Source organism: Diadema setosum, chromosome 21, assembly GCF_964275005.1.
Source record: "Diadema setosum chromosome 21, eeDiaSeto1, whole genome shotgun sequence".
NCBI lineage: Eukaryota > Metazoa > Echinodermata > Echinoidea > Diadematoida > Diadematidae > Diadema > Diadema setosum.
This window is the reverse complement of record NC_092705.1, coordinates 31348758-31364398: the sequence shown is the minus strand read 5'-3', so window position 1 is coordinate 31364398 and position 15641 is coordinate 31348758. Positions and strand designations below refer to the sequence as shown.

Below are 15641 nucleotides of genomic sequence, written 5' to 3'. Positions count from 1 at the left end.
TTGATCTTTCGGTGCCTTAGAAGGTGGCAAGTTTTGGTGGTGCCTAATATATTGTCAAAAGAGATATTTTGATCTTTTGGTGCCTTAGAAGGTGGCAAGTTTGGGTGGTGTCTATTTCCAACAGAGAAATTTTCATCTTTGGGTGCCTTGGGAGGTGGCAAGTAAATATGTGGTGCCTGTTGTCAAAGCAGATTTTAATTTTTGTGTACCTGGTACCTTAGAAAGTGGCAAGTTAGGGTGGTGCCTATTTCCAAAAGAGACATTTTTATCTCTGGGTGCTTTGGAAGGTGATAAGTTATTGTGATGCCTGTTGACAAGACATTTTCATCTTTGGGTGCCGTAGGAGGTAGCCAGATTGGGTGGTGCATATTGTTAAAAGAGACATTTGCATCCTTGGGTGCCTTGGGAGGTGACAACTTAGGGTGGTACCTATTGTCAAAAGAGACATTTTTATCGTGGGGTTCCCTTGGAAGGTGACAGAGTGGTGCCCATTGTCAAAAGAGACATTTTTATCTTTGAGTACCTTATGAGGTGACATGTTAGGATAATGCCCATTGTCAAAAGAAATAATTCATGCTTGGGTGCCTAAGGAGGCGATCAGTGAGGATGGTCCCCATTGTCAAAAGAGATGTTTTCAGCTTGGGGTACCTTAGAAGGTGACAAGTTAGTGTGGTGCTCATTGTCAAAAGAGCTCTTTTGATCTTTGGGTGCCTTAGAAGGTGACAAGTTAAGGTGGTGCCTATTGTCAAAAGAGATATTTTCATCTTTGGGTGCCTTAGAAGGGGGCAAGTTTGGGTGGTATCTATTGTTACAAGAGACATTTTCATCTTCTCTCGCCATGCATTATCAGTTTTTCAGCTTGAGATGAATTATTCATAGGGGCAAGTTGATACAAAGTTTGTTAAGTTACGCAGGTGGTCCAGGGGAGGGGGGCAGGGGCAGGGGCATGGGACAGGGACCAAGCCTGTATGAATTTCCAAACGCTTCTTCTTCTTTCTTTCTTTTTTCTTTTTTAGGGCCGAGGGGGGGGGGGGGATCTAGCTGTAGTGCAGCCAAATTGAACTGCATTTAAAAATTGTTTTGGACTTAATTTAGTTGTACATAGCAGTGATAGAGATGGCCCAATTGGACCCACAAGAGGGTAACATTGGTGAGGGGGGGGGGGGGGGGCAAGTTGTTAACTATTCAACAAAGGTTTGATGTTGACATGCAGATATATACAACGTAGGTATAGTGTCCTCAAGGGGGCCTTTGGACAGGGCTATTTAAAGGGAAGGCAAACTCAAAAGAGCAATGAGCAATGTGGATTGAGTGAAAGCAGTAACATTGGTAGAACACATCAGTGGAAGTTTGAGGAAAATCGGGCAATCGACGCAAAAGTTATGAATTTTTAAAGTTTTGGTATTGGAACTGCTGGGTAAGGAGACTACTAGAGGTTATGACGTATGAGTGGACTACAATATAAAGAAAATATAAAGGGAATTCAATAGAAATTCATTTTTCACGAAAATTACACATTCCATCAACTTGATACTGACATATATTAGGGGTAGAGAGCTTTCTGAAAGCGGTTAATCAAGTACTCTTTCATTTTGCTAGAAAAGTGAATTTTTGTGGAATTCCCTTCATATTTTCTTTATATTGTGGTCAACTCATACGTCATAACTTCTAGGACCCCGTTTACAGTGCGGGGCCGAGCCCAGCAATTTTGACTCTTTACACTGCTGGGCTCGGCCGCGCTTTTAATTCAAACCTTTCAATACTTTGTCGTAGTGGCGCTCTGCTTGTAAACAAACGCAATTTGGTATAGTCTGGTTTTCAGACCCTTTGCCAACTGGATTCCGTGGTGACGAAGTCTCCATTTGGGCAAAGGCCTTTGCCGAAGGAAAAATCCTTTGCAGGACAAAACCACCTTAAACTATACTAGTTTTCGACGTTGAAGGGGTTATAAAGATAATAAAAAGTTTTGGTACCTCAAAAGTTTCCCTGAATTTCCTTGTCTTAGTTTGTGTTTCAGGTTAAAGTACCTTTCATATAACTAACACTGTGAGACTTACTCGCCCCAAAGTGCTCTCTTGTCTTGGTAATCATGCAATTAACTGCAACCAGCAGCCCCATACGCATAGCGTAATCGGGCTTCGCATTGTAGCATTCAGGATCATGACAGATTTAGTATCGCGGGTACATATCAAGTTAAAATCCCAAAATTTCTTCAATTTGAAGACTTACCAATTAAGTTGAAGTATTGAAAACAGGCGCGGTCGAGAGGACCTTGGGAGAACTACGTACACTGAATAGCCAGTGCATGAGAACACATCACATGCATGCACACAGATTTCAAATCCATGAATGGATAAGATGTTTGTGAGCGCATGCGCTGGCCGTAGTATTCAGTGTATGTAACTCTCCCACGGTCCTCTCGACCGAGTCACATTCAGTCATCAATTCGAACAGAAAGGGACTATTGGCAGAACCAAACGTTGTCCGAAACCTGTTTTCAATACTTCAACTTAGTTGGTAAGTCTTCAAATTGAAGAAATTTTTGGATTTTAAATTGACTGTTACCCGCGATAATAATTCTTTCATGATTCTGAATGCTACAACGCGAAGCCCCATTACGCTATGCGTAAGGGGCTGCTGGTCGCTGTTAGCTATGCGTATGGGGCTGCACGGTGCTGGTCGCAGTCAGTGGTTTCGTACAATACACATATACAATGTACATTGTATATACTATAATTTTCGCCGCGGTACCACGACGGCTCTGGTACGAAACCATTATTGCATGATTACTTAGACATGAGAGCACTTTGGGGCGAGTAATTCTCACAGACAACGTACTTTAACCTGAAACACAAACCAAGACAAGGAAATTCAGGGACACTTTTCAGGTACCAAAACTTTTTATTATCTTTAATATCCTGAAAAGCAAAATAGTACGGGCAGAGGGTCTGGAAGCCAGACTAAAATTGGCCGCGCATTTGGCCCAGTTTGCGTTTACACTGAGAAAAGGCCGGGCTCGGCCGCCGCGGCCGCGGCCGAGACCACCTCCAGAGCGTGGCCAAATGCGCGGCCAATTTTGGCCCAGTATTTGGCCTTTTGCGCGTTTACACCGAAATGAAGGAGGGCTCGGCCACGGCCGAGCCGCGGCCTAGCCCCGCAATATAAACGGGGTCTAGTAGTCTCCTCATCCAGCGGTTCCAACACCAAAACTTTAAAAATTCATATTTTTTGCATCGATTGTCCGATTTTCCTCAAACTTTCACTGATGTGTTCTACTAAGTAAATGCTTTCACTCAATGCATATTGCTCTTTGGGTTTGCGTTCCCTTTAAATAGCGTAACTTTTTAACCCGTTGAGGACGGTTTGATTTTGCTACAACATGCATTTTCCATAGACACCTGCCCGAGTATACTCGGGACTTGTCCTCAACGGGTTAATCGTCATTTGTCTTTTCCATAGAACAAATATATTATATGTTACGTATAGATACCCTTAAAGGTGAAGAATGAAACATATTTTGTTTTTTTAGGGCCCCTGGAGAGGTAGCTAATGACAAACCCTCAGGGAAGACCATTGGAAAGGCACATTGTGATCAGATTTCTTCCACCAAATGACCCCAGGGCTCTTAATATTCTCTCATTTTGATGATTTTTCCAGTGATATCATTTCTTTTCTTTTTTCTTACATGCCTTTCTCAGACACCCCTCCATGTAGTTCTGTCTGATTGAATTACATTACTCATTGTCATTGTCACATTTAAATGGTGTAAACACTGTGTTCAGCAAACTATGCTGAGCTCAATGAGTGGGAATATTTTCAAATACACACACAAAGAAAGGATTACAGCTTGCGGAACACCGGCAGATTCTTGCCTGTGGCATTCAGGCATCAGTGATGACGGCTAAAAAAGATCTCTGTCATGCGTTGAAAGGAGTGATAGAAATTTATTTTCAGGTAACTGTTCCGCTGTTGGAAATGCGCCAATCTCTTTGTAATTGTGAGCTGCTTTGTGCATGTAACAGGTTATGCGACCTGTATGCATAAAGCCAGAGACAAGAGGACTTTGTAGGCAACTGTGCCCCACAAATTAAGATTAGGTAATAGGTAGTGATAGATGAGCCGGAGCGAAGACTTGAAGAGAGATGGGCAAAGCAGATCAAATTCATTCCTTGATATTTTCATGTCACTTTTGTGCCACGACACTTCCTGTCCTCCCCCCCCCCCAAAAAAAAAAAGAGAGAGAATACACTGTAATTATACCAGAAATCAAATGTTTGTATTAGTTAATCTGTTGGCTGAATGTTGTTATTATTTATGTATTCAGCATTTCAGACATATCATGTGTACATCGCTAAACACAAATCAAATTTTATTCAGCATGACAAACAATAAGATAAATCATAACACAGCAACATAGCAGAAACTGAAAAATAAGCTTACATTGTGACAAAAGAAACAGGGCAACCATGGGCAGGAAAAGGTAAACTTAATTTCCATGACCTGCAGGTCTTCTACCCCACACCCCATCAACTATGTCAAAATCTTTACATAAAATATCACATTATAACAGTCATAGTGTATTTAACCCGTTGAGGACGGACTGATTTTGCAACAACCTACATTTCCCATAAACGCTTGCCGGAGTATATCAGGACTCTTCCTCAGTAGGTGAACATACAGTTGTACAAGGGGGGGGGGGGGGGGGATGAGGAGGCAAGATATACACTAACTTGCAACATATTCATGTTGTGGCTCTTGTTGCAATGTATTAAAGGACATATGGGGAAACTTGGCAACAATAGGCGTTTTCACATCAGTCCGATGTTTCGAAATAGCGTGCTATTTTCTGACTTTGGAAATTTTCCTGATAGCGAAATAGCGCGCTATTTGATAATGTGAACACAAATTAGCACGCTAATTGTATCGCTCTGATTGAGAAAATTTCTCGACTCCAACTCTGGAAATTTCTGAAATAGCGGGATAGTAGCGCGCTATTTGATAATGTGAAAACGACTCGAGAAATTAGCGCGATGAATCCCATCATGCCTAGCATGTGTGACCCGATCGATCGAGACACACTGCACACAAATCATGGGGAATTTTTGAGAGGGCACACAAATTACTGATGCTGTCTGCACATACTCAGCCGTCGAATTAGCTATTTTAAAATTTCTAACTATTCGGGCTACTCGCTCTTTGGGCTGATGTGAATAAGAAATGAAATAGTGCTCTAATTCTCAATGGCGGAAAATATTTCGAGCTCGGATTTTTAGCGGGCTGATGTGAAAACGCCTAATGTAATCAATGCAACTTTATGAGATTCAGATCCAGGCATGTCTGGTTGTTGCTGTGGGTAATTGCAATTACCACGTAGCCTACTGGTAGTTGTATTGATATGCCAGTCATGTTAATAAGGCTGGCAATTCTTGTCATAAGTTGGCATATTTTACTACAGATGACTAACTTTAGTTCATCACCTTAATGGTTTACCTTTTGTTTTTGGAAACAACAGTGAACAACTACATCAACACACACCAGATAGTAAAGAATGGACAAGATATGAAAACAAACACCTGTTTTCAGGTCAACATGCGATGTAAAAATTATCAACCGTTGCATAATTTAGAACTTTGAATGATAAAAGAATGCAGAGATCAGCTGTGTTATCATGGAAATACAGCTCAAGCTATGTATTAACATTTAAGTTACATGAGCTTCGGTAAATCAAGATGCGACACATTCACTTGCCATGAACACATGGCGTAAACTTGAGGCAATCCAGTGTAACCACTTTGCCGCAGAAGCCTGATGGTGCCTGTATAAAAAAAATCTATGACATTTTTTGGAATCTTGGAGGGAATCAGTTAAAAAAAACCAAGTGAAAGATAGCAATTTATATGACTACTCCACGACTGACCCACTTTCCATGGTTGAATACCTGCAAAGGTTGGATGACCTAGAAAAAATTATATGATACCATGGGGGTGGGGGAGGGTGTGTATGAAAAGGTTAGAAGCAGTCCTGGTTTTGGAGTGATCAACTCCACCATTTGTTTGAATAGTTTTAGGAACACAATAGTGCTTTTACTGGGAGGAGCATTGAGCATCAAAGAGGAGACATTATCTTTAAAAAAAAAAAGATTGCAGTCAAGAAATAAACGATTGTATGAAAATTAGATGGGGGCAATACATTTGTGTTAGACTGTGAATGGTGGGTTTAGGATTGGGTAATCTACACATCTAAGCATGTTTTTTGCTTCATTTGTAAAGACACATTTGCAGACCAATTTGACTGTTCCACAATCAAAAATGCAGCATGCACTTTTCATGCAATCACTGTGTGTGCTGTGCATGTGTACATTGTCCTTTATCTGTATTTTGATGAAGATCATCGAACTTTGGGCCTGTCTCTGGGGGGAAAAAAAATCTTTTTAATATCCAATCCATTGCATCAAGTAACCTTATGTTTGACTTAAAATTGTACATATAGAATTCACAACCAGAACTCGGCATTTTAACATATGATTTCACTTTTTGCCATGGTGATTCAGGTATCTACTGATATTTCATTAATTTCAAACATTTTTACCATATAATTATCAATAAACATTTGTAGCTGAAATTGTTGAGGGAGCTAAGATTCTCAGCTAGATTCTGGTATATGCAATTCTTTTTTTCTCTGTACATTTCTACTGTATGTCGTCATTGATGCACATGTGGAATGTCAACCCTCACAGGCCTGTATGATGTCATATCAACTAGGATAGACTTGAAATTGGTGCATATATTTTCCATGATACTACAACATGATACTATGCACAAAATTTCATTTTTATTTTATGTCAGTGTAAAAGGACACAAATGACATGCCCTGCAAAATCTTTACAGTGCAAAATAAAAGAAAAAGAAAAAAGGCCTGAAACATATATGCAAAATGACATGCCCCTGCAAAATCTTTACAGTGCAAAAAAAGAAAAAGAAAGAAGGCCTGAAACATATGCAAGATGATTTGTAGGTCATTTGGAGCGTGCCTGAATTTTGACACACATGTATGCACGTGTGGTGTGCATCCGGGCAATTCTTTGTGCTGTATACATCAATTATCATATGAAATAAACACATATGCCCACCAAGTTTTGTTGAAAAATTATGTCTAGTACTGAAGATGTACACACTTACGTGATTTTGCAAAGTGACGTATATGTTCATCAGGCATCAGTGACCAGACTGAAATTGTAACCATGTCATTCAGAAGTCATAAGCAATAAGTGAAAGAAGTTTCAACTTAACCCGTTTAGGACTAGTCCCGAGTATACTTGGGCAGGTGTCTATGGGAAATGCCTGTTGAAGCAAAATCAGTCCGTCCTCAACTGGTTAAGAAACAAGGTGACACTTGAAGTGTATGCTCTTCACCAAAATGTGGCAGAAAGAAATAAAAAGAAAGAAAGAAAAATTGTGACAAAATCAAGAGATGATACAGGAGGACACAGATCAACTAAAAAAAAAAATGATAAAAAAAAAAATCTCACGTGATCGCATACTATGCCGCTCTACAAGGACAATTATGTGAGTGATGCAGTCACGTGAGGTATGAGGCAGTTAATGTCCTCACCCTACTTTAGAATGTATTGTCACTTTTTAGAGCAAAGCAAATCTGTGATTACTTAGCAGGGTAATCAATCACATTGTGGTTATTTCATTCGTACTTAGCCTAGAGCTATTGAAAAGGCATTTCCTACTGACTCACTGAACAAATCAAAGTCTCAAGTGTTCTTGATTCCAGTTGAGCAGTCAATAGGAAAGTAAACAGAGCAGAGTCAGGGTCTGGTCAAAAAACAAAAACAGAAAGCAAAACAAACTCATCAGTGACATAATAAAAAGTCATTTTTCCCTACAATTGAATAGAATTGAATGTCTGTTATCAAACCTTGTGCTTGCCAATGGGATAATGAACAGCATGCATTGCCAGCCTACTGAACCAAAACACTAACAATGTTTGCCTTCCTTATTTGTTCAGTATTTGTCCACAAGTTGCAGAATCATCATGTTACTCTGTCTCTGTCTGTTTGTATGTATGCCATTCTCCCCGTCTGTCTGTCTCACTCACTATATCTCTTTATGTGTCCATGTGTATATTGAGTGAAGATGTGCCCAAGTGCATGGGCCATAAGTTTTATCTTTCCATGCTAAATCTTTTGCATTTAGTCTAGGGTATCTTGTGTACCTTTTTCTAGTGAGCCAATTCACATTCCTTTTGCAATGCCAAAATTTTCTTTGAATTCTACATCACGGAAAATGTGATAGTTTACAAATACTGTAAGAGTGGTTATTTCGCGCTATTAATTTTTTTACGCTTGGCTTGGTGAGATGAATTTCACGTTAATTCCACAGAATCAAGACATTTAATTGTGGAACATATGACATGCAAAAATATCTGCCTGTTTATTCTTGTTGCGCTGACTTCTGGTTCCGCGAAAATGTCCACTTTTACGTTAGTGAATGGTCATGAGTTCAGTGGTACTAATTTTTGCTTAAGTTGAGCTGAGTTGAATGGTGCACTTCATCTTCAACGAAGTGTGAGATCTTGTTCCGTTGCATGTGTAAAGACCATACACTATTTAGTTTATGCAAAAAAATTGCACAGCTGACAGAGACAATGTGCGATTGTACTTTTAACTGAAGGTCATGTGATGGGCAATCAACCAATCAGATAGCTACATTCTTTGTAGGTGTTGTATGATTAATGCTGATTATTGTCCACTCTTGTCTGACCTATTTGTAATAATAGATTTCTTTTCTTATGGGCATATTTCTCTTCTCTCGTAAGTTGTTGGCTCCAGAGATTTGTAGAGAGAGGAACACCATCCTCCAGTGTGTGCGGTACATCGTCAAAAATGGCTTCTTCCAAGGCACCGACGCAGACACATGATGAGAGGGGAACTCCCATATTCCATCGCTAGAGGGGTAAAGATGTAATCGGCTTACTGCTTCACATAGCAATGTGGACTTCCTTGTCTCATTTGCTCCTTGAGTACATACAATCTGTCCTCCCCCCCCCCAAAAAAAAAAAAAAATACATTTTGATTTTCGCATTGATAACTTCCGATATGATTTAACCGTCTAAATGCTACTTCAGGGTCTTCAAATACAACATCTTAGCTACATTGTATATTATTATGCAGAAAACTCCATTTAATTGGTTGAGTGGTCACAGCGAAATGTGGATCGTTGTAACGCATGTCGTGGGTCTGATTCTTCCAAGTTCGGCACTTGGATGCTCTTTGAACTGCAAAACGTGTGAACACAATGGACAGAACTTGGAGGGAAGGGATTCCTGACATGCTCTACAAACTCCTCATATCTCTTTGACCACTGAAGCAAATTGGATGGGCTTTTCTGTAAGATGTGGGTAATAAGGTATAGTTTCATACCCTAAAATTGTATTTGGATTGATTCACGATTTTTAAAGTTATCACTGTAGAAGGTCTCATTGTACTTTTTGGGGGACATACGGTAGAGAAGCAAGAAGTGAGGGGAACAGCCATGTCTCCAACCACCAGCATGAAGAATTGGATGCCAATTTAGATATAAATATCCTTATGCACGGTGCTCCTACCTCTGCAGTTACCATGGATACAAGATGATAAAGTGATTTGATCAGGGAAATGAGAGCTAAGAGTTTAAATTTATTTCTGTCAGAAAATAAAAAGCTGATTTTTACAAATCAGTGGAAGTTTATCCGGCTTTACTGAAAGACTTCTGTCGTCATTTATGTGATGTACATTTTCTCATACACTGTACATCTCTTGAGCCGAAATACCAACTTTTGAGGATCAATGCAGTATTTATTGCTGTTCTGTATTGATCCAAACAGTTTCACAGAAACCATGGAAACCACTCTCTTCGAAGGCATTATTTCTCCAGTTTTTCATTAGTCTTCCACTTTACGGAAATAATATGGAAAGAAAGTGTAGCAATGTGAGAGATTTTGTGTAAATTGAGACCTTTTAAAGAGGATGTTACATTTGTATGTTTAAATTTTGTTTAACAGTCAGTTTGTTAAATTGCAAACTTTGAACCAATATCCTTTTGATTACTAGCTATGTATTCTGGTAAAAGTTTGTATTTGGAAGGTGATATGCCATGTGAAACTTTGCTGAAAAGATAATGTCCCTTCAACAGTCTTGGCAGGTATTCTTTAAAAGAGGTTTCTGTAAAGCAATTGCAGGATTCAAGTTGCATTTATTTAATAGTCATGAGCAATGCTGGATGGAGTGATTGTGATACAACATCTGATGCCCAGTCATTAATAAGCATAAGGGCATTTAATATCATACTGCAGAGAATCCATTGATATTTATTGTTCTTGATATTTTTAATGTAAATTTTGTGAATAAGTGCTTGTCCCTCATGCTTTTGTATACAAGAATGGGGTGATTGTACCGTTACATAAGCAAATAAAAGTTAGCAATTTAATGTATTTACTTTGATGCGTGCACAGTCCATGAAATTCTTCACACTAGCCACAGTAACTCTAGCAAATCTTCTCAAGTACTCTCCAGGAACTTTGCTTGTTTGTTCACTGTGGCAGCCAACACTCTCAAAGTTTCAGTTCATGAAGTGTGGGTCACTGGTGCACATGCGCAATATAAAAGAAAGGTCATGCTAGGTGTATCTGACACCTTTTATGATTGTGAAATAACAATGTTCACACAAACATCACAATGAAGGCACACTTTGGAGTCACTGCAATAGACTGGTCATAACTCCGTAATAACTCCTGTCATGTGCATCCAGACTGCACAAACTTTGAGAAGATTTGTGGGAATAGGGAAATTTACCTAGTTTAATTGTACTTTCCACTTCCCCCAGTTTTACTTACACACTGGCAAAACTTCCAAGAACTTAGACCTTGTGAAGTTTTGCCAGTGTGACTGCTGCTTATGACCTACTAGCATTAGATTTGCCAGACTTTGACATAGGGCAGATTTTTTTTTTTATTATTTATAGCTCCCATTTTTAAAATGGAATTTTATGGTTTTAACTGTTTTTATGAAACTATGATATTGCTCATTATCTCAGATGTTGTAAAGGTGAGGCAGTGATATTATAGCCTTTCAAGTTTCTCAATGTTCTGTAAAGATAACTTTTTTTTTCTAATTATGTATCAACTACAATCTCCACCCCATAGAAGTCACACTTGAAGTAGGTAATTAGTCTTTTTTGTCATTTGATGCAATGTATATATGTTTGTGCATATATATACTGTCAAACAAGATATATTCGCGGCATGAAAATTTCACAAATTGGAGCCGACAGTCTGTCTCACAGCATGAAATTTTTGCTACTTACCACTGGCATTCAATGCGTATTATTGCAAGAACTTTTGCATGCATTTTAATTTCGTGAATGTTGCTGCTTGCGAAATTCACAAAATTAAAATGCACGCTAATATTCCTTGTTTTACAGTATATACACACACACACACATACATATGGGTAATTCCGTGAAGTTGGGGCACAAAGTGTGACATTTTAGCATTTTATAACTCAATACTAATTATGCTATACATATATTGTTTATAGGCTTTACATTTGTATTGGGACCATACATTTTCCTGGAAATTTTGTGCCATTCAGACTCAATTTTGATGAAGTTATTAAAATGATATGTAAAGGTGTCCTGTAGCATCGTGATAGTTAAAATCTGGTCCTAAAAGACAAATTAATGAAATTAGCTTGACCAAAATTTGATATAATATGCATAATTACTAGATTAGTCAGATAGCTAAATATCTTAACTCTCCTTTCCACAGTTTTACTTTTACAAGAAAATTACACAACGTGTCAGTATGCTACGCGGTGTCCACCAAATGTCACATAAAAGGACACCGCATAGTATCGTGATACATTTTGTAATTTTCTTTTAAAATTAAAACTGTGTACAGGAAATTTGAGATATTTAGCTATCTCATTCATATCTTGTAAATATGCATATTGCATCAAATTTTGGTCAAGCTAATGGCCATAATTTGTCTCTTAGGACCAAATTTTAAAATATCACGATGCTACATGGACACGTCATGATGCTACAGGACACTGTTACATATTGTTTAATAACTTCATCAAAATTGAGTCTGAATGGCACAAAATTTCCAGGAAAATGTTTGGCCTCAATGCAAATGTAGAGCCTACAAACAATATAAAATGTATAGCATAATTAATATTGAGTTATGCTGAAATGTATTTTTTAAATATCACGATGCTACATGGACACTGCCCCAACTTCATGGAATTACCCATATATACAATTCCTTATGTCCAGTGGTAATTGTACTTCCCAAGAAGTGTATAGATATAAACAGACATCTATTTCGCTGCAATTAGTGTGTTTATGGTGCTAAAGTTATACTTTCTCAAAAAGGAAAGAACAATTTTAAAAAAAGGTTATTTTACAGTTATCACCTTGGTGAGAAATGTCCAGTATTGTTAGAGGTGATAGACAGGGCAAAATGGATAAACACTTTCTTTCTCTTTTTCCATGAACACGATAGGCCTAATGGTAGCATGTCAAAGGTCAAGGTCAAAGTTCACTATACTTCAGTCAAAAATGTCATTTTGGAATAATATCTTCAGCTTAGAAAGTCTATTAGTAATATTCAAGGCGCCTTCATGCAACAGTCATATTTCTTGAAACAAAAAGAGTGAAAATTGATGGTTTGTCAAATGCAGACAGTTTTATTAAGATGACATTGAATCATGTGATATGCATGACATGTTTGCTTTGATTTAATTGACTCGGTCACGTGGGGAATGGGTTTTCAGTCCACGTAATGGGTGTATGACATTGTTAAAAATTGTTACATTACACGCTCTGTAAGAATTTCCCATGATATCAAATAAAAAAAGTTATTGATGACAAATAATGATAATAACACTAGATTATTTGTGTATGTCTGTGTGTATGTGTGTGTGCATCATGTGGTGAATTCACAGCACTGCTTGGTTAGATCAAGTTGGAACTACAGTTAAACTCGCATAAGTCGATCTTCTCGGGACTGAGCAAAACACATCGACTTAGGCGAGTTTCGACTTGTGCGTAAGTCGAAAAAAATCGACTTAACAACAGTCACACCACACGTACATTATGTATAATGTACATGTATGTTGTCTACTCTGGAGCCGAGAGCTGGAGAGGTGTGCCGCAGCACGGGTCGCCCGGCAGGGCCGCGGCTAACTTTGCATGGACAGTGCATTAGCATTGGCACAGGTCGGATTACTTTACACCCTCGTTAAACCTTGGGGAAGTGAATATGAACGATATTTGAGCAGTGATTGATTCCAGTTTACCATACCGTGGCTTGAAATGCGTGTAGAGGTGTACTTCTGATTTACCTGTGCCCGTAACTTTCCCCCTACTTTCCGCTTTGAAAACTCAGCAGCTTCATCCATCCACTGCACAGCGCAGACTGCAAACATACACAGACTATACACAGCCCAGTCGCGCTGTACGTACGTACGTAGCGCTAGCGCGACAGGGCTGTACCAGCGGATCTCCAAACACGAAGAGAATTCAACAATCGCATGCGATCGCTTTGAATTTTGATACTTCAGATCATTTTTTTTGTCACCTGTCTGGTCGGGCTAGTTCTTATGTAAACAAAAACTGGCGTCTCGTGATTTTGACAGTGATTTATTGCACAATAAAATCTTATTCGACTTAGGCACAGTGAATTTAATGGTTTTTCCGTGAAAGTGTTCTTGGAATTTCATCGACTTAGGCGAGTATTCGACTTACAAAATTCGACTTGTGAGTGAATTATTACACGTAAGTCAATGGGGAAAAATCGGGACTTTTTAAAATCATCGACTTGCGCGATTATTCGACATATGCGATGTCGACTTAGGCGAGTTTAACTGTACAATACATTAGTCAAGCCTGGTACAATTTTTACTAAATGATACCTCCTTGGTTAAGAGTGCCTCAAATACAGGGATGTCAAGGCCATGTAGCGCACAACAGACTAGGCGTGAGATTGTGCAGCACATCAACGCCATTCAAGAGACTGAGTGAAGCAACCAAGCGAGTCTGAGATGTGAGAGGGATGGTGTCTCCCCCCCCCCCCCCCCAATATCAACCCTATTTTAACTGGGCTATTTGAGACCAAGTTTTTACTGGGAGGGGGGGTCAATTTGAACCCCCCCTTCAGATCTCAGCCACCGATAGCGCGATCGCTGCAAAATTTTGCCTGAAGATAGAACCGGATGTCACCTACAAGATTACGTGGTCATACAATAGAAAAATATTGGCTTTCTGTTTTTAATATATTAATTATGCAAATTTATGCATGAAATCATATTTTCACCTATAACTCCATTAAAAAGACTGAAGGATTGCGAAATTTTTGTGTCAGAGTTCCTCACGACACATCGAACAACTTTGTTGTAAAAAAATAGCACAATCAAAGTGGAAATAATCTAATGCATATCAATTAAACCAAAAAAACACAATTTGCATTGGATTTGCACACGATATCATGAATTTGAGCTGTTTTCGGGTTGACATGCTTATGCAAAACATTGCGTAACTTCAGAACAGTGTAACCGGACGTCGCAAATTTAGTCTCAAAATATGCAGGAGACTTCAATGGAAAAAAGTCATGAAACGACGTGGCAAAATCTTTGCGCGTTGCGGAATCGTGGCGCGAAATGTCGGGGGGGGGGATCAATTTGACACCCCCCCCCCCCCCCCCAGTTAAAATAGGGTTAAGGAGCTTTTGCATTTTGGAGTTGTAAATTGCACAGCTGCATACTAACTTTGCTATTTTTACCCGTTCTGATGAAATAAAAGTTGTCCCAAAAGTTGACTCTATGGATGGTTGAAAATCCATTTGTGTGTGTGTGTGTGTGTGTGTATCTGTTCGTTTGTTTTGTTTTTTATGCCTCCGCCACGAAGTGGTGCCGGAGGCATTATGTTTTCGGGTTGTCCGTCCGTCCGTCCGTCCGTCCGTCCGTCCGTCCTTCCGTCCGTCCGTAATGAATTTTGTGGACAAGGTAACTATCAAAACCTGTTGAGGTATCCTAATGAAACTTGGCATGTATGTGTATTATGGGGTGAAATTGTGCCTATCAACTTTTGGGTGCACATGCTTAAGGTCAAAGGTCAAAAGGTCAAGGTCAAATACATAAAATTTCACTATTTCCACCATATCTATTGAATGCCTGAAGATATTTTCTTGAAACTTAGTGTATACATGTATTACCCAATTAAGATTCTCTGGTGAAAGTTTGGGTCATGACGTCAAAGGTCAAAGGTCAAAAGGTCAGGGTCAAATACATAAAATTTCACTATTTCCACCATATCTATTGAATGCCTGAAGATATTTTCTTGAAACTTAGTGTATACATGTATTACCCAATTAAGATTCTCTGGTGAAAGTTTGGGTCATGAGGTCAAAGGTCAAAGGTCAAAAGGTCAAGTAAAAATATTAAAACTTTTTTTTTTCCATACTTGGAAAATTGTTCAAGGTATCTTCATGGAACATAGTATATACATATACTGACTGGAAGTGATTATCTAGAGAATGTAGGGTTCATGGGGTCAAAGGTCAGGGGTGAAAGGTCAAGAGCAACACTTCAAAAT

The 15641-nt window shown here is 38.9% G+C and overlaps 1 protein-coding gene across 1 annotated transcript in view; it reads left to right on the top strand.

Moving 5' to 3' along the window:
• Window positions 1–8973, top strand: part of LOC140244575 (FMR1-interacting protein NUFIP1-like) — a 56448-nt gene extending 47475 nt beyond the window's left edge. The window contains exon 7 of the mRNA XM_072324199.1: window positions 8827–8973. Within this exon, the coding sequence (XP_072180300.1) occupies window positions 8827–8928 (102 nt within the window). The 3' untranslated portion in view covers window positions 8929–8973. The remainder of the gene's footprint in view (window positions 1–8826) is intronic.
• Window positions 8974–15641: the final 6668 nt, after the last annotated feature.